Genomic DNA, 20,546 nt, shown 5'->3' on the forward strand with positions numbered 1-20,546 from the left:
TATTATTATTTTTTTTTGTTGACAATGATATATCCCTCTGCATTTCACAGGGCTAGTTATAATAGATATTCTGGCCACGGTGTGCAATATAGTGACAATGTCAGTGACACCCGCTGAGTGACGATGAAAGGCCAACACAGGAGAGGAGACAGTTCATAAAACAATAAATCATCAATCATCAGTTTCACATCTGGACAGCATGACAGCTGAAAGCCCCTTCAATTCCACTCATAAATTAATATACTATGAACTCTGTAAACATCCAATCCTTTATTTTGACAATTTGATGGGACTTGACAAAAAAGAAAAAAAAATCACTGTCATTACACTAAAAGTTTTTCATTTACAGATAGTAAGGAGATCTTAGAGGACTTCAGTGCAGACATGTAGGACCTCCAAGTTGTCTTTATAAATAGAATTTATAGACTATGTTAATTTCTCCCATTCACACATTTTAAGCTTCAGTCTGGTTGTGGTGACTTGCAATATCTATTTAAGATGATCTAAAAGAGCTAGGACTTCAAAAAAAAATCCAGCTTGGGGAGGAGGGACTTCTGGGTTAGTACTGGGTTAATGTGTGGGATTATTGTTAAAAAAATCTTACAGATTTTGTTTGGATGTGCCTAGACTCCAAAGTGGATGGTTGTTGAAACTCTGCAGCTTTGAGAGTTTGAGAAAAAAATCTGAATGTCTACCAGGGTCCATGACAAGTTCAGTTAATTACAGAATCCAACTTGAGTGGATTTTATCAGCAGTCTTAAGCTCCAGCTCTATTCACAATGCAAGGCGGAGAGCTGCCATGTTGGCTCCGAGTGTTTGTGTAAAAGGAGGCAAGAGAAATGGTGTGGTCAGGGGCATCTAGGACATGGTGATCTGCATGGACTCCAGCATCTCCTCCACAGCCTTCACAGAACATTTGTTATCCTTGGTCCCACGACCAGCCAGCTGCAAAGATAGAGAAGGTATAAGAGGCAGGGACATACAGGGTGGCATCAATTCATTAAGTCTCCAAGTAAAGACATGGTGATCCAAACACATTTGGACACACACATACCCTCACAGGCCAGGATAACCTCATGCACCCATACCACACTTCAAACTGAGCAAAGACATCTCTGTACAGGCTAGACTATGCAAAACAGTATCAATATTCGGAGGTTTTTGACCATTGCCTAAATACCATTTCAGTCTAAAAAATGTTGTGTGTGTATGCCGTCTAACACAGGATGTGCACATGATGAGTCTGTTCATGGCCTCTAGTACCGTGCCTCTAGAACGCATATTATTCCACTAATTTCAGCACTCTGTCCACAGGGCCTCATAGGATTTGCCAGAGTATGAGACAGCAGCACACACAAGAATACCATTACTATCACACACGCACGCGTGCACACACACACTGCTCCCATCAAACTTTTCAAAATTGATACATAGGCATCCTCTTTGACCTTTTCTAGAGCTGAGACAAACTGCCCAGTGTTAGATAATAAGAAAAACCAGAGTTCAAGTTTTTGATCTCAGTATAGTCACCTGCCAGAAAAAATTGAAAGCCAAAAATCTTATATCAGTTCTTTGCCAAAGCCACTACAGATATCAGACCACAGCGTAAAGTGGACTATATTTCTAAACTTAGTGTCTCTGGTCTCTTATGTCATTAGGGCAGGAGACATAATTTCTTCAACTACTTTCATAACAAAGTTGAGAGCCCATTCATATTTTTAAGACTGAAGTATTCACAGCCATATAAGAATCAAACTGTGGTATTTCTTTCCTGTCTATCAATTTTCTTTGTGAGAACTCTTATTTAGGGCTAACTGAAATCTTGTATCCATGAGAAATTGCTATTTGAACAGAAAGCAAGAGGAAGCGCATCAAGAACAAGTATTAAAATACTGGATCAGGGAAGGAGGTAGCCAAGCAACATCTGCTGCTCTGCAGGGGCCTGTGGAGCAACTGCAGACCAACAAGGACCCTTCTGAGCACCACAAGGGGAGGCGGATTTGTGGGAGCATTCCAATTAAATCATTAAGAAAACAGGGCTTCACCCACATGGCTGGTAAGGGGGAGCAAATCTACATGTCCTACGAGGTGAGAGATGAAACTCCTGAGAGAGTAGTCAGTAGTTGCACAGCGAGACAGACATACATGTGCACATGAACACGCAAGGCCATACACATACATGCATACACATTCTCACTACAAGTTACAGACTAATGACTGGAAAAAAAAAATCAAGACAAAAATCATTCATGCCCCCTGCCACTAGCAAGACCACCGAAACTTCTTTCAAAAACCCCACATCAACATTCTCTACAACCAAAAGGACAGAAGCAAACTTAAAAATAAAATTTTCAAGGTAAAACAGCGTCCTTGCTCAAAAGTTGTGTTGTTTTTTGTTTTTTTTTTGGACCCAATGTATCTGCTCAGGCTTGTACATACAAGGTAAATACAGGAACTGACTATAAATGTAACCTATACTGAATTTCCATGGCAAAACGTTTTTCCAACTTTTTTGCCAAACTGCGACAGAGAGGGTAGTTGGCTAAGGTGTACAATTGGCTATGTTATTTCCAAGTGTGACTCATCCGTCCAGAGGAGGGAGGGAGGGTGTGTGTGTGTGTTTGTGTGTGTTTGTGTGCATGAGTGTTGGGGCAGCTATGATGATCGGTGTGTTTCACTGCACTGCCTAATGTGCCATTACCCCAGGCCTTGTAGTCAATTATCTCCTCAGCCTGAGGTGAGACCACCACATTAACTCCTGCCCTGCTTTACAAGAGTAGGAGCAGAGCAGACAACTCCACATCTATTTAGAGCCTATGATAACAGGGCTGTGACGCAGGGGGAACAGACTGTCCGTGACAGAGAAGGTAATCAGGGAATCTGCACAATGACGTGGGACAGAATGGCAGGCAATGTGGGGCCACTTTGGAGTCCCCTGCCTCTACTAACCACTCATCTTTCAGTCTTTTACATGTCAGTGAACCCCGCAGAGGGCATTTTTTTTTTCTTCCTCTGAATGGGCCTCAATCAGCTGTGACCTCTCACTGGTGTCTGCTCCCACTTGCACTCACCTGCCCACCACTTCTCATACTAAGGCATGACAATCACCAGGTACCAGGGCCCTAATAAAAGCGGACGACTGACACAAGCAATGCTTTAAAGGGGCCATCAATCAAGCAACACAAGCTCACAGCAACCTGCAGCTGCCTAGCAGAGGTCTACAATACCGTTCCGTTTCAAAGAACACACAGGCCATTTAATTAAGAGGTAGGGAGGGGGGAAAAAATGAAGGAGCAACCTTACACCTTGTCATTTTACCTTCTCTCACACAGCAATGACAAAACACATTTGTGTTCACACATACTACACACGCACACCAGAGCTGAGGTCCTGGTACAAGCCCTACCATTACTACACAAATCAAACACATGCGAGGTTGAGGACAAGGGACAGAAGCAAAGAGGCGGGACAGAAGTCATATCCTGTTCCCTGGATGATAAAGGTTGGACTATCTGAGGGTGTCGTCATCAGCGAGGGGATTTTATGCAAACCTTTTTCATTTTTAACTCAGGGGCTATTCTTCTGTCCCAGCCTGTGTTCTACGCAATCAGAATCAGTTTTATTTGGCCACGTATGTGTCGGCCTACTTATACAACTTATATATCTATATATAAAACTTTGTTAAAAGAAACACACAACGGAAGGGAAAGTATAGATATACATACATAATCCAGCGATTCATGTAAATTCTTTATGAGACAGTAACCGCAATCATCAGCTGTCAATAAAGCTTTATTGACAGCTGATGATTCCTTATGGCATGAAACAGGCTTGTACTGTCTCATAAAGAATTTACTTGACTCAATGGATTATATATATATAAAGTGGGGTTTTTTTGGAAACTGTCAATGGTGTTGATAAGAGTGCTCAACAATATATATTGTATATATAAGAACATCAGCTGTCAATAAAGTTACATGGGGAAGAACACGTTCTTTCTCGCGTAACTTTACTGACAGCTGATGATTGCTTATGGCATGAAACAGGTTTGTACTGTCTCATAAAGAATTTATTTGAATCACTGGATTACTTTGCTCCTTATTTGTTGAGCACTATCCCTACCAACACTCAACGGTAGGGATGGTGCTCAACAAATAAGGAGTAAATTAATCCAGTTATTTACTTGACTAACTGGATATTATATATATATATATATATATATATATATATACATTGTTTTTTTTCGGGTGGTTTGTGTCTTCCTCAGGCTCGGGTCCTCTACCTGCGCAGTATCTTAGCTGTACCTAGGACTGCACTCTTCTGGACAGAGACCTTGGATGTTGTTCCTGGAATCTGCTAGAGCCACGCTACCAGTTTGGGGGGTCACAGCCCCTAGTGCTCTTACACCCACTGGGACTACTGTGGATTCCACATCTGATCTAGTTCTTCCTTCAGCCCTTGGTTGCTTTTTTTTTGTGGAAATTTCTCCCTTTTTCTCCCCAATTTTTACCCGGTCAATTACCCCACTCTTCCGAGCCGCCCCGGTCACTGCTCCACCCCCTCTGCTGACCAGTGGAGGGCTGCAGACTACTACATGCCTCTTCCGATACATGTGGAGTCGCTAGCCGTGTCTTTTCACCTGACAGTTAGGACTTTTGCTAGGGGGACGTAGTGTGTGGGAGAATCACCCTGTTCCCTCGTTCCCCCTCCTCCCAGAACAGGCACCCCGACCAACCAGAAGAGGCGCTAGTGCAGGGACCCACTTCCCACATACCCACACCCAGCTTCCCACCCACAAACACGGCCAATTGTGTCTGTAGGGATGCCCGACTAAGCCGGAGGTAACACGGGGATTCGAACCGGCAATCCCCGTATTGGTAGGCAACAGAATAGACCACTACGCTACTCGGACGCCCACAGCCCTTGGTATTTCTCTAGCTGCTCACAGTCTTTCTTCCTGATGTTGCAGTCACTCGGGACTGCTACATCGATCACTACTGCTGTCTTCTGTTCCTTGACAACCACCACAATGTCTGGTTGGTTAGCCAGAACCTGCTTGTCAGTCTGGAATTTGAAGTCCCACAGGATCTTAGCTCTGCCATTCTCAGCACCTTTGGCGGTGTTCTTCCATTTGGACTTGGGGACTTCCAGTCTGTATTCAGTACAGATATTCCTGTACACTATCCCAGCCACTTGGTTTTGCCTTTCAGTGTACGCTTTCCCAGCTAGCATTTTACACCCTGTTACTAAGTACTGGACTGTCTCAGACACGTTTTTGCACAGTCTGCATCTTGGGTCTTCTCTGGTGTGGTAGACCCCTGCCTCAACCGATATAGTGCCGAGTGCCTCTTCTTATGCTGCTATAATCAGAGCCTCTGTGCAGTTTTTTCTAGCCACAGGTAGGATTTCTCTATCAGCCACGTCTTCTATCTATTGTTGGTACATCCCATGGAGGGGGCTTACTCATCCATGATACCGCCTCTTCTTCTTCTTCCCCACTCTCTGTCTTCTGCTGCCTGAGGTACTCACTCAGTAATTTGTCCTGGGGGGCCCTCTTTCTGATGTATTTGTGGATATTCCTTGTTTCATCCTAGTTAGTGGCTCTGACACTCACTAACTCTCAGCCCCAATCTTTTCGCTTATCGTACAGTCTCAGGCTGCTGGACTTCGGGTGGAACCCTCCGTGCATTGTGAGGAGTTTCCGTGTCCTGATAGATGTGGCCTTTAACTCCTCCTTTGGCTAGCTTATTATTCCAGCTAGGTATCTAATGACTGGTAGAGGATATGTGTAATGGCTTGGATCTTATTCTTCCCATTGAGATGGCTCCTCAGGACCTGCCTCACTCTCTGGAGGTACTTGGCTATAGCTGACCTCCTTGCTGTCTGCTCGTTGTTTCCATTTGCATGTGGAATACCCAGGTACTTGTAACTGTCCTGTATGTCTGTTATCCTGCCATCTGGTAATTCAACCCCTTCAGTCCTCACCACCTTTTTGTGTCAGTGAGTTTGTGTATGGTCTGGGTAGATTGTAAAACTAAATTGCCCTTCTGAGTTAAGTAAAGGTATCTGAATCAGAAACCTTTCCCTGTTTTTCCACCATTCAACCGCACTTTTCTAGTCTGAATATCACGATGTCGTCACTGTAGATCCTGGTGAGGTGGCTCAGCGAGTCAATGTCTCACCAATTTCTGGCATACAGCTTGATGTAATCCATGTATAGGAGGTGGCTGGTCGTAACTTCACTTCTGAACCTGTATCCATATGTACAGTGGATGTTCAATGTTTCTGGTATATTGCATGGGGACTGTTTCTGACACTATATGACTGTTTTAAGTGTTCATTTGAGTGATGGCCTGTGTAAAGGAACTGTTCTTGTGTCTGGTTGCTTTGGCATACAGTAGTCTGTAGTGCCTACCAGAGGGGAGGAGTTGAAACAGGTCAACGGGCTGTGATCAGGGTGTGATGGGTCTGCAATGATGTCTGTCCGTTTCCTGACTCTGGAGATGTACAAGTCCTGAATGGAGGGCAGGTTGGCACCAATGACTTTCTCTGCAGTTCTGACTGTCCATTGTCTTCCTGTCCTGTTTGGTGATCGATCCAAACCAGACAGTGATGGATGTGTAGGAAAAGACTGGATTATTGCAGAGTAGAGCTGAATCAGCAACTCCTGAGGTAGGTTGAACTTCCTGCGTTGGTGCAGAAAGGACATTCTCTGCTGGGCCTTTTTGATGATTTTGTCTGTGTTGGACACCCACTTTAGGTCCTGGGAGACTGTAGATCCCAGAAACCTAAAGGTTTCCACAGCAGACACAGTGCTATTGAGTATGGTGGTGGTAGTGTTGGGGGGGGGGGGGGGGGCTCCTCCTTAAGTCCAGTGTCATCTCCAAAGTTTTGAACGTGTTCAGCTCCAGGTTGTTATGACCGCACCAGAGGGCCAGCTGTTCAATGTCCCGTCTGTATGCAGACTAGTCACCTTCCTGGATGAGGCCAATGATTGTTGTTGTCTGCAAACTTCAGGAGTTTAACAGACGGGTCTCCATTCCACTTCCGCTGTGGGAAGATGGTGGTGCGAATTCAGATTTGCAGCTGCCTCACCCAAACCGGTGTGGGAAGATGGCAACGCGAATTAATGGTTGCAGCAGCCTCACCCAGTACCGTGCATGCAGTGTCTTTGTCCACGTCTGCGTTTAAGTTTGTGTCTTCATTTGATGGCTGGGAGAGCTGGATCGGCTGGGAGAGCTTGGTCTGCTGCATCCTGTGGGCCCAGGGACCATGGCCTTGCCTGGAGCTGCGCCCGAAGAGGTAACACCGAGGGTAGTCTGACAGGACGCAGAAGTGGGGCAGGCTAAGCTAACTGCTAGCCCATGCAGACTGGCAGTTCCGATAACACTGAGGGCGGTCTGGTGGCGACCTCGCCTAGTTTTGACTGTGTTTTATTGTCACCGTGTGGAGTGTGGGGAGATATGTCAAAGGTGTCTGGCTGGGGGAGCTAGTGTTGGATTGGCTGGGGGAGTCTGGTCTGCTGCATCCAGTGGGCCCAAGGACCACAGCCCTGCCCAGAGCTGCGCCTGAAGAGGAAACACCGAGGGTAGTCTGACAGGACGCAGAAGTGGGGCAGGATAAGCTAACTGCTAGCCCACGCAGACCGGCAGTTCAGACAGTCATCGGCTGGCGTTCGTTCTCCTGCACAGTGATTTTTTTTTGTTTAGTTTGATATTTGTGTTAAGTTTAGATATATGTGTTCTTGTAGTTCTTGTAGTTTTTGGATATGTGTTTTTGTCTTTGTGTTGCACTGCCGTGGGCAGTGTGTCCGGGTGCTGGATGTGATTTTCCCCAGCCTCACCCGCTGCCTCCTGTCTGTCAGGAAGTTTGTGATCCACTGACAGGTGGGGGCTGCTACAGTGAGCTGAGTGAGTTTGGAGTGGAGGATGTCTGGGATGATGGTGTTGAACGCTGAGCTGAAGTCCACAGACAGGACCCTTGCATATGTCCCTGTGGAGTCGAGGTGTTGCAAGATGTAGTGCAGTCCCTCAAACCACACAATGAACAACCATTAGTCAAAATTTTAAGAGCTGTTCCCTGACCTTTGTGAAAACCACCTAAAGATGAGAAAAGATGCTCATGTATAGAGTCACTCTCTCAAAGTGTCAACACACCCTTCATTCTCTTCTAAGAAGTGACAGTGTGCGGCAAAGAAGCTCGTCTTATCTCTCCAGAAGGAGAAGAAATGGAAAGTTGTGAGATGTAGGCTTGGTGGTACAAAAGTGAGCCACTCTCTCAACACGTCCTACCAAAGCTGGGCAAGAAGCCACTAATATAATACACTTAACTGTTTTAATATCCAAATAAAGTGCACATATGGCCCTTATGGCAGTAAAGATTTCTATTAAATATGCCTTTACACTCATGTTGCCAGGGCAACAACATAAACCATTTTAGCAGCCTGAGCTATTTCCTCTGTTTGCCTCCCCCAATTTATGACTCTCTTTCATTCTCCCCCTTTACTACACTTTCAGTTTCACTGTATTGTTGGTGACAGGGGAAGTGGAAGAGGACCCCTTGTTTCTGGGTAGAGTCTTGGATGCTAGGTCTAAGGGGTTTGTTACACAAGGGAGTTAAAGAGAATCCTCCAGTGCTGCATGACATTCAGGAAACATTGGGTGGTGGTGAAATTTTTCCACAGCCTTAGGAGAAAAAGGATAAGTCCTGAATGTAGATACAAGTAGCTTTCACATCTAAGGGAAAAGGAAAAGATGGAGTGCTACTAGTAGTTTCTAACCTAAGGTGAAAGGAGAAATGAGAGATAAAAAGGGGGCAAAGTAGAACGTTCCACTGTAGGAGATAGAGAGACACTTTGTATAAAGGTTATGGGGCAAAGCATTCAGGAAAGTACTGAGGATGGTAGGAGGAATGAACTAGCGGTGAAACAGGGGAAAAATAAATTTTTAAGTCAAAGCTAATGAACATCCATGTGTTACTCACCTTATAGGCTCTGTTTATTTGATTGGCAGCCCAGGCAGCATACTTCATATTGTCCTTCTTCAACTTGGCACCGACTTTAGGACTAGCAGCGATATGGCTTGCAGACTAAAAATGGAAAATGGAGAAGGGACAGGCTGGGAGTGAACAGGTATATTTTATCAAAACTTGATGAAAAAGCAATGAAAGTGAAACAGATGATCGCACAACCACTCTCAGTTGTGCCACTCTACCACTCACTGCAGCAAGGCAAAAAAAGAAAGAAAAAAAAAGAAAAAAAAAGTTTCTTTGGCCTGTTTCACAGGAGAAATCTGTTTATGGGGAGGAAAAAGTGAGTGTTTTAATACTCCACACGTAAAACCTCTTCCCTCCCCACCCCAATGTAAAGTGTCACTTAATGGTCCCTAATTTCTCTAACACCATTGACTGCTGGTGATGAAAGAACCTTGCATGGCTTGGAAAAGCCCAGCGCAAGGCCAAAGGAGCACCATGTGAATCATGCTCTCCGCCTTCCCAAACAGCTCCCCTCTGAACCACAAATCCCATGTCTTTCCCATGTTCCTACCATCATCTCCACACAGTAAACCCCAGAGGGCTTACCCAGCCTGCACTTCAAAGCCATCCCTGCCAACGTGCTGAAACTTTAACTACACACCAATCAACCTGGCCCTGTTTCTCTATAAAAATCATTTGGCCTCTGGATTTTTGGTAGACATCTTTCAAATTTTTTTAGCAAAAGAAACCTCAATTTAGATGTTAACTGAACCAGGCCATCCCTGAACACTGGTGTGCATGATCATGAAGGGGAATCCCAGTGAAAGTGTTGGAACTATCCCACAAGGCAACTGTGGTCAGTGCTACCAGGTCCTCTGTCAGACTGCAAGCAATCAAAAATACAGTGGCCACTCTGTCTGAGGAGTTGGGACCAGAATACTGTTACTGTTGTTGGAGATGTTTAAATTGGCCTGTCCCTTCACTGAACTCCCTGCACCTGTCAAGCTTTCCACCACCGAAAATAGCTGATGATCTGCAAAACACACACAGACAGAACTTTCACTGATAAAGATTCAACTTCCACCTGAATTTTCCATTAAAGACCTAAGTGCTAGTGGATGGCTTGTCAGGAAACCATATAGGGCCTGCTCTGTCTCCAGACGAACTTGAGAGTTAACAGAACCAAATGTCTCTATTTGACCCGCCCTGCTTCGGCTATACTATACATGCTGCCTACACCTATAAGCACTGTGAGTGGTTTCAGGGGGTTTTGTGCTCTCTCTGGGTATGAGGTGTTTGGACTACCTGAAGACTCCCAGCACAGCAGAGAGGAAACAGTGGGGTTCTCTGTGCTAGAGCGGCTTCCCTTTGGGCTATCCCGACTCCACCCTTTATTCCCTGTCCCACTCAAGTTTGTGTTCTTATGTCAGGGCTAACTCGATATGATGCAGTGGTGCTAATGAACAACATCCTGTTCAAACAAATATATGCAGATGAAAGAGCCAGTCAGCATATACTAAAAAGATCAAACTGGCATCCGGCTGTTTCAGTTGACACTGACAAAACTCTTGTAGCAGAAGCAGTCCTTTTCTCTCTTGCACTCTCTCACTCCATGACTACTTTATTTATTCAAGTCATAAACATAAAAAGGTCCCACCAAAAGGGTATTATTACTAAAATAGAGAGGTCCAGAGGGGCAGACTTTTCCAACGCTGGAGTTCACCATCTGAGTCAGCAGTGAGCTGACCTGTCTAAGAGCCCCTTTTTTGCTCCACACCAACACCAACACACACACACACACACACACACACACACACACACACACACACACACACACACACACGGTCTCATTCCACATACTCAGTAGCAAGCCTCAACCTTGACAAACCACAGGGTTAAAAAAAAAAAAGCTTTACTGCAGTACTTGTACATTTCTTTCCTACTCTCTACTTTTTTCTTGTCAAGCAACACACTACTCACCATGTACAGACCAAACAATGCCCTCATGTTTCGGTTGTTCAGCCTCAGTGCTTGGGCAAAATACTTTCTGGATAGCTCCAGGTTTTCCAGCCCCCCTTGAGTGTACTTCACCTGTGTGAGAAAGCATTAAATGCAGAAATAAAGCTATGCTGAAAGGCAGCTCAGCAATGACAGCATGACATCTGAATAAGCACTGCATGACAACCCGTATAAACATTTCTCTATTAATTTGCCTATATTGCCAGTGACGTTAAGTGTGGGGCCGCATCTCTTGGGTCAGAGAGAGGGACCTTTCACAGCGAGGTAACATTTATTCCACAGTTTGCCCCCCTTCCATGATGACGGACATCCAGACGGGTGCCTACCTCAGCGTACTGCTCACAGTACAAGTGATTGTGAGGATTGGTCATCATCAGCTCCTCCAGACAAAACGCAGCTTTTCCATAGCTGTGGAAATCACAATGTAAAACAGTGAGCAGTGTTAACATTCTTCAGCTTACCATGGGTGCAAATTTGAACTTTGTTCAGTTGTGAGGCAGTGGTTGAATGTACAGGTATACATAAATCTTTAGATACACATTTATATGGAAACCTACAGTGACTAAGGTTCAGTTGACTTTAAAAGTATATATTGCAGGGATCTGTGATGCTCCACCACATGACATTAAGTGTATTTACAGGCCTACAGAGAGGTTGTTGGGTCCAGACAGTTGGCATTGGGTAAGAGCCTATCAAGTGTGGGCATTCTCTTCCTTTTGGGGACGTTGGAGAGGAATAGAGGAGAGCAGACAGTGAGGATAAATCTTGTCTGTCTGTGTGTATTTTTCAGCCTTTAATGTGTAGTTAACAACCTTCTTGAGGTCAGCACTACAGTAAGGGCTGGCACACTATGCCCATACTCAGATGAGATCACTTCTCAGCAGACTGCTGAGCTGTTGACCTCACACTAATCTGCTGCCACTCCACTTCTAATACACAATTTCCCCTCCAGGGGACAAGTTTCAGAGAAGGAGAGATAAATCACTAAACAACAAAGCAATAAATTTCTGTACACCTAGCAAAGAGAGCTAGCTTTCCACCAACACTGCCTAATAAACACATCTAAGGTTAAAGGCCTTCCCTAACAGTAAGACCAGCAGTCGACACTTTGAGGACACTGTGATGTCCTTGATCTTTTTTTTTCTCCCCTTTGATTTTTTCCCGTTTTTCTTCCCAATTGTATTTTCTGGCCAATTTACCCCACTCTTCCAAGCTGTCCCGCTCTCTGCTCCACCCCCCCTGCCGATCCAGGGAGGACTGCGGACTACCACATGCCTCCTCCGATACATGTGGAGTCGCCAGCCGCTTCTTTTTGCCCGACAGTGAGGAGTTTCACCGGGGGGGCGTAGCGTGTGGGAAGATCACACTATTCTCCCCAGTTCCCCCTCCCCCCCGAGCAGGCACCCCGACTGACCAGAGGAGGCACTAGTGCAGAGACCAGGACACATACCCACATCCAGCTTCCCACCCGCAGACACGGCCAATTGTGTCTGTAGGGACGCCCGACCAAGCCAGAGGTAAATGTCCTTGATAATTTCATTGGTGATTTCTGGGGGTACTCTGAAACTAGGCTGGGTGTTTTTGCGAGAAGAAAGTTGGCCAAACACTACCTAACACAATAAGGAACCTATCAGCTAATTTAGAGTCTGCTGTTTTTGTCAGTTTAAGTACATTTACAGTGTTATGAGCTCAGGGAAGGTGGAACAAAGAAAGAAAATGAGATAAAAGTCCCTCTCCCCTATTATAAAGACTATCAGATGTGTGCAAGCGGAAACCTCAGCTGGCAACAGAGCCACTTCCACCAGCCACAAACAAGAGTCCTGTGTCTGAGCCCTACCTATTCTTCCAGCCGTCTAAGCACCCTGACTCCACTGCCACTGCCCTACATTACACGTGTTCCTTGAGCTTCCTCTTTACCATGGTAGTTTGAGGCAGTTGTAGCTACTACTGTGTCAGACTGTGTGAATTACATTTGTTTCTTTTGGAATTTGAAGGGGGGAAAAAAACCCTTCAAACCCCCCCCATTCCAATAACAAAGTCTAACTGCGTACAAGACAAAAATGGACTCAGAGCCCACAAATTATAAATAAATAGCATTTCTGGCTATTTATCTTGCAATCTTGAATGACTAGTCTCATTTTTGAATAGCATAATATAATAGGTATGATTACATTAACAGCTCATTCAGACATTTTTCTAATGTAGGGTGACACGTCTTAGCTGCTCCGTGCAAAGAAAACAAAGAGGGCAAACAATAGCCTTTCTAACCACCACTGGCATTCAGATTGTTTTAAAAGTATCACCTTAGAGGCTATTAATTACAGTCCTAATGTCAGCGCTGATGTTTGCCATAGCCTAACAATGGCTAACCAGACCTAGAGAGTGGTTTGTTTATTTTTGGCTCCCAGGGTGCTGCACAGTGAGGGAGGAGAGTTTATTTCTTCTTCTCCATCAGCCTCTGTTTTCTCTGGCTGAGGAGAGAAAAAGTGCCACCACCTTCTCCTGGGAATTAAGTAGCAGCCACTCCCTCTCTCCCCCTGTGGAAAAGAGAAGCGATAATGCCATGCTATCCGGAAGAGGAGGAGGGGGAAAGGGAGTTTGTAACCCTAAATAAAGAAAACAAAGAAAAGAAATTGACACGCCTGAATATAAGGGGCTGTGGGAGTGAATGGTGTGATATTAGAAGCGTTGGGTTAAGCTGGAAGATAATCCGCTCACCCCTGGATTTCCTCTGGCTGCTACAGCAATAAAGCCTCCCAGACAAAAGCATGAAATATCCAATAAGTAGCCTTCTCACTGTGTTAAACATTCCTGCTGCCAGTACCGTCATACCAGGGCAACCGGAGCCAGCAGGCACATATGCACAGCAACACACACACAACCAAAGTTCAACTAGAGATGCTGCTTCACTGACTCCAAAGCCTCAGACAATTAAGGCAGGATAAAAGGTGACACATACAAAATTATTTTTTCTCATAACGCTCCTCTGACTGACAATTCTCCCTGGCAACAGAGATATCAGTAGGGGGGCCAGGGGCTTTTCTCCTGCTCACATGTAGGAGAGGGGGCTTAAGACTGAAATCCTATTAAACTGCTCTGTGACAAACATGGACAGGGGTCCATTCAGACCCATGGAGGAGTTCGGCATTTTGCCTCCATCCATTGTGACCATCCAAGGGCCTTGTGTAGATCAAGCCATCAGTCTGATGTGAGCCCATTTACATCAAAGAGTAGCTAGTTGTGCTGCTTCACTGGTCAAGAAGATGTCTGAGAAGGTTTTTAGATATAGTGACCATCTATGATCAACTCGGGGTTAAACATTGAATCCATAGTGGAAATGTGATTACTCATGCTCGTTGATGTACAGTTCTGACAGTTCATGCCATGCTTCCTGGTCCCCGACAAACCTGTAAATAAAGAAGAAAAACATTGTTTGTTTTTTTTTTAAACTAAAAAGTTAAGTACTGTAAGTATTGATAAGATATTTTTTTTTGCGACACATACTGCCAAAATCCTAATCTAGCATATTTTATAATTCTTTTTGTTATAATGATATCAGAACACCAGCCTAGAGATTGTTTGCTGGCTATTTGAGGTACAGCTTGTACCAGCTCAATCCAAGGCAAACCCATCCTTAATTACTAAAAGAGTGCACTCAGTAGAGTGCAGATCTCTGCCAGGCTTATCTCCCCTTCTCCGGTGTTCGGACTTTGGCAAAAAAACAGCTGACGAGTTAGCACTCAAATGCGGTATACAACAGGTTTTTCAAAAGTTTTGAATTACCACAACCACAAGAGTTGGAGAGAGCACAAAAATGATTAGGCTGACAGGCCAAGTAGTATGCGAGATTAGCAGCGAACAGATTCATGCACATTATGAATGGAAAAAACAAGTGTTTTTCCTGCCATTATAAGACTTTTTCGCAGTGCCCACGTTGATTGAATGGGAAATATGGGGGAAAAATTTTTAATATGCAGCGCTCAAGCTAAAAAATATACCTAATAACAACATTTTGCCTGTCAGTCTGTGGATGAGCAGCCTCCTATGCAGACCCTCGCACGAATGCAACCAAGTCTAATATGAACTTGCACTTTCCAAAAATGCTATGTGACCATTTTAGTCCAACTCTAACTCTGTCTTTATTTTCATAATATAATAAAGCTGGGTAATTTGTTTATGCTTGCGCATGCGTGACTCACATCGCAACACTTCGTTTTGACTGCAACCTAGAGGAAGTTGTTCCTTTATAACTTTCACATTTTTTGGATTATCAAAATTCTTTTAATAAGTTTCGATCATGTCGCTGCATGATCGAGTTAACCGTAGCTTATGAAAATAAAGACAAGAGGTTATTATTGGTTCATCTAGTGCTCCTCCAGTTCTCCTGTGCTGAGGTAAATGATTTGCTGACTTGCGAAATAGGATCAACTTCTCGTTTACTTTCAAGACTCATACCTGAATACATAATGTTTTGACATTGTCGCCCGATCTAAGTCAACTGGAGATGTGAGCACACGGTTGACTTAGATCGGGCAGCAACAGAGTGCAGCACTGGTCAAGCAAGCATGAAGAGAGGGTGCGGCAGTAGCGAGAAGAAATGTTATTCAAAGGTTTTGAATCACTGCAACTACAAGAGGTTCTTGATCATACAGTCATAACTGCAAAAAAACAAATTTAGGCTGACAGGCCCAGTAGTACACGACATTAGCCGTGGCCTGGTGGGGATGAAAATAAGCTAGTAGAGGTACAGAGCGGGAGGCTCCAAACCCTGCTTGTAAAACACTCACTGCTCCAAATACTCATTAAGCTCGCGGATGGCCTCAGTGCTCTTTCCTTGTGCCTTCAGGATGGAGATCTTGCGTTTCCTTGCAGCCTGTGGAGCAACAACAACAGAAAAATAGGGACTCAGCTCTTCAAGTGAAGAGGAATGGTGTGGACATGCATGTGTGAGTGTCTATTTGGTGGGCAAAGCTGGAGAGGGGTGTAAAGATGCTGAGGTATTTTCTTTGCATCCAACATTAAGTATGACACAAAATCATCTCTGAATTTTAATAGAGGGACTGAGCACTTTGCTGCAGTGGTGGTGAAGGGTGGGGTCAGTTCTCTTAAAATCCCTTACGTGGAGTTTATTGATGTTGAAATTAAGAACTTTAAATCTATACAAGACCACCAGCACATTATCATTTATTGTTAACAGAAGCACTAGCAGAATTGGACACATATGAGTTGGTTTGTGAAAGCTGGAGTGAGCTTCCCAGCTGAGAGAGATGGGTTAGTCATTCACCATCTTAAGGGAAAAATAGTACACTACCCCAAATCAAATGCCTGCCTGCCTGCCTGCCTTGCATGCATAGAGAGCTGTACCAGCCTAACTGACATCAGCTGAAAATTGCTTTCCGTTTCGTTTTGATGTTGGAGTGACCTTAAGGTGGATTAGATTCTCATCAATCTGAATCAGAGTATTATTCTTGCTCCTCCAACTTTTCCAGACTTCCCCCGCCCCCTTCATCTTCTGGTAGTGGGTGAAAACCTAAGAGGAGGCCACTGCTTCATTGGAACTGCACTGCCTCTGCCACAGCCCATTTTATTTATGGACTGGCACTTGATTGAGTGAGGCTTCCTCTCTCCCACACTCATAACCAAAGCCATTGAGGGCTGTGCATGAGTCATGTCTAGGGGGCTGTAAATCTGGTAGTCCTATGACACCACCATCGCAAGAAATCCACTTATCCATCACAATCGGGACAAACCTGCTGGAGCACTGCCGCCTGGACTGATCACAGACTGAGCTACTTGCTGCCACCGCTGAGGAATACACACATGCAACAGAACATTTTCACTTTCTAATAATCTGCTTGAGCCAAATTATGTTGCACCTAATTCTGAAATAAATACATGAAGATAATGAAGAAAAAGAAGGAGATGAAGGAGAAAAGATTAAGAAGGAGGACGAGGAGGAGGGGTAACGTTTGAATTCAGTATGAGGGTGGTCTTTAGGCTACTTATCAGGGCATTACTAAAATGTGTTAAGTTATTATCAAGCAACAGGGAACATGAGAAGGTCAATTCATTACTTCCTTTTTTGTTACCCCTGGTTATAAAATGCAGATCCAGTCATTTTACAATGATGTTTTTCAACAGGACTCAATGCTATGTGAGATTCTGGAAGTTATATTCACTTCTTATTAAATTACAAGCATGTGGGTCCTTTCCTCATCCAATACCAAAAAGGGGGAAGGGAAAAAAGTGAGTCGAGATGAGCACTACAGTTATGTTGAATGTCGATATTTGCACTTGTGCACTCCCACAGTCAACCCTCCCGCCTCTTCACTCAGTTCTTTTTCCCAGATAAAGAACCAATTGGAGCTCAAAGCAACATATGGAAGTTGGTAGCCCCGGAGAGTCACACGGCACTTTATTAAACAAGGAGCAACTCCAAACCGCTCCCCTCGCTCTCTCTCCTCTTTTCTCTAACTAATGATCCAGAAAAACCTGGCAGTGGGTCTGATCCCTCTGTTGTAGTGATTCTTTTTTAATTAGCATCCTAAGGAGCCTTCAGAGTGAAGATTGGATTATTTACATCATCACTGGCTCTATGCTACGACCTAACACAACTTTCCTTTAGAATATAGGCCATCACATCAAGGCCCATTTCGGAGACATCTGAATTAGAAAGTGGAAGGAGACTTTTGGAATCAAAGCTCTATCTATTAATATTCAACTCCGTTTGGTGCTGGAACAACCCAACATTGTAGGATAATGGTTTAACTAAATTTGGGACTACATGCAAATGTATTTTGCCCTAAAATTTTAAATGGTAAATGCTTATAATTCTAGGTCAAGATTAGGATTCTCACTTACCTGTGAACTATTGAAGAAATGCTGGCTTTTTATAAAACCAATTGGAATAAAATGAGATGATTTGAATTCAATATCAAATAAATCACTGAGTTACTTAAAATCATTACTTCCTTTTAAGCAAATGTTGTGGACACTGCTAAATTCAAGCCTTGAAGAAGAAATAAAGGGGGGGGTGCATTTACGCAGGCAGATGAGAATTTCGCCAGATCATTGCTGTAGGTATTGGAACATAGCAAGCGATGGAAGGGCTAAGAGTTTGAAACATTTTTTGGACACCACTATGGCAAAGAAACCTTGAGCAATTTTTGTTGATTCAACAATTTTGGTTAATGGGTACCACATCTATTCCACAGCCTGTAATTACAACAGCTCAGTTTCCAATCTCTGCTCCACATGCTGGGATGCCTCACAAGCCCTCCTTGTGGTCGCCAATTTTCCGCCATTTTTCGGGCCCATCCCTGGCCCCGATCTAAAGAACATGCTGGCAGTCAAACTGGGAGGAGGTGTCCCAGTCTCACACAGGTGACCTAAATGATGTCACCACATCTTCACTCCATAACTACACCCACATGAGCCTGGACAGGGACTGTGAGGAAAAAGGTTGTCTATATGACACCCCACAGACATTTGACCTATTTGTTTTGCCCTACTGCCACTCCCAGGTTTGATGGACAGCCTCTTGTCTGGTGGGTGGGTTGAAGCCAACCTCCAGACACCGGAAATGGACCATTCCCTTTCCATAAACCTTCATGAAAACCTCATTTTGCCTGGCAACAACCTGGGCTTCACTAAAATTGCAACTCCAAGATTGCATGTGGACAGATTATTTGTGATACTGAACTCCAAGTCTCTATAAACTTGGTTTCAAATTACAAAAAGTTGAATCAGTTCAGCTGGACACAACGTTTAGTTGAGAGAAACGTTTCATCACTTGTCTAAGTGACTTCTTCAGTCTCAACTGACTGCAGGTATCCCCACCCTTATAAACAGCAGTTTGAATGGGGAATCAAAGAGGCCATCTATCTGAACAAGGAACGACCATCCCTGAACCGGGGGGGGGGGGGTTGCAACTATTCCCTAATCCTCTGTGAATAGTACACATGGACATTGTAACTCTAGTTAATGGTCATGGTAATTTGCATACGAAACTGATCGTTGGTTTCGGTCATTATGCCACTGTATTGTTTATAAGGGTGGGGATACCTGCAGTCAGTTGAGACCGAAGGAGTCACTTAAATGATTGATGAAACGCTTCTCTCAAAAAAACGTGTCCAGATCAACTGATTCAACTTTCTGTGGTTTCCTTACCTGGATTATTGAGCATACATAGACACTTGGTTTAAAATATCCAAACTATCCACCTGATTACTGGATATGCGTTACTTGAAATGCATTAGCCAAAAAAAAAAAACCCATTAATAATAACAACTAAATAAACTTGAAAAAATACAACTTTTCTGCCTGATCAGGAAATAACTCAACTAATCTGTCATCTTCCCAACAGCAACATTAACAGCCCAACATCGAAGTGGACAATAACAGCTAACAATCTAAGAGCAATAGCAGCATCAAGTAGAATTCAGCCATGTATGTTCAAACGGGCCACAGTTTCCAGTTTTCTTGAGGTTCAACCAGAGACTCTGCTGCCAGAAAACAGACAACTTCGCTCTGCTCAACCAGTCACTGACTGGCGAGTTAAAAGGCAGAAAGTACATGTGAGCTCAGGTTACATTGGCTAGTAAAAATACATAACTCTGAGCTGCACCTTCATTTCATCTTTTGATATCTAAGGTTTCCACTGTTTTATGATGCTTGCACATTTATCACAAACTTTCTCAGCATATCAAATATGCAAGTATTGGTAACAAACTGTCTTGCTGGAGTCTGGTAAAGACATCACTGACGCGGGTGTCTTCCTAATTCCTAACATAATGCAATGTGTGCAAGCAAGTGAGCTATCATTGAATCACTGTGGGTACTTAAATTCAATGTGTTCTCCATGCATCAGCGAAGAGGGCGATCGATGCTTCACTTGGTTGAGAAATTGCTTGCTTCAAATACATTTTTGCGACGTTTCCCATCATGATTTCCTTGCTTTGCACTCCAGTAGTCGTGCAACTCCAGGTGTCTTGAAGCGGACTCTGATTCTGACCAATGGACTCAAATGAGTCGAGTGCTCAACTCCATGTAATCTTAATTATGACAGGGCTAGGACAATAGATACAGGAAAGCAGTAGAATATCCATCCATCCATCCATTATCCAAACCGCTTATCCTACTCAGGGTCACGGGGATGCTGGAGACTATCCCAGCAGTTATTGAGCGGCAGGCAGGGAGACACCCTGGACAGGCCGCCAGTCCATCACAGGGCTGCCCCACACACACACACACACACACACACACACACACACACACACACACACACACACACACACACACACACACACACACACACACACACACACACACACACACACACACACACACACAAGGACAATTTAGTACAGCCAATTCACCTGACCTACATGTCTTTGGACTGTGGGAGGAAACCGGAGCACCCGGAGGAAACCCACACAGACACAGGAAGAACATGCAAACTCCACACAGAGGACGACCCCCAAGGTTGGACTACCCCAGGGCTGTAACCCAGGAGAATATAGCAGAGATAAAACCCATCAATGGGTTTTTCTACA

The 20,546-nt window shown here is 44.2% G+C and overlaps 1 protein-coding gene across 1 annotated transcript in view; it reads right to left on the reverse strand.

The window, feature by feature from the left end:
- Window positions 1-255: 255 nt before the first annotated feature.
- The window catches only part of emc2 (ER membrane protein complex subunit 2), a 71,624-nt gene continuing 51,333 nt past the window's right edge, over window positions 256-20,546 (reverse strand). Inside the window, exons 6-11 of the mRNA XM_056285900.1 lie at window positions 15,780-15,865; window positions 14,340-14,399; window positions 11,319-11,400; window positions 10,954-11,064; window positions 8,983-9,087; window positions 256-945 (exon numbers count right to left, since the gene is read on the reverse strand). Of these exons, the coding sequence (XP_056141875.1) occupies window positions 859-945; window positions 8,983-9,087; window positions 10,954-11,064; window positions 11,319-11,400; window positions 14,340-14,399; window positions 15,780-15,865 (531 nt within the window). The 3' untranslated portion in view covers window positions 256-858. The remainder of the gene's footprint in view (window positions 946-8,982; window positions 9,088-10,953; window positions 11,065-11,318; window positions 11,401-14,339; window positions 14,400-15,779; window positions 15,866-20,546) is intronic.

This window comes from Lampris incognitus, chromosome 9 (assembly GCF_029633865.1).
Source record: "Lampris incognitus isolate fLamInc1 chromosome 9, fLamInc1.hap2, whole genome shotgun sequence".
NCBI classification, from domain to species: Eukaryota; Metazoa; Chordata; class Actinopteri; order Lampriformes; family Lampridae; genus Lampris; species Lampris incognitus.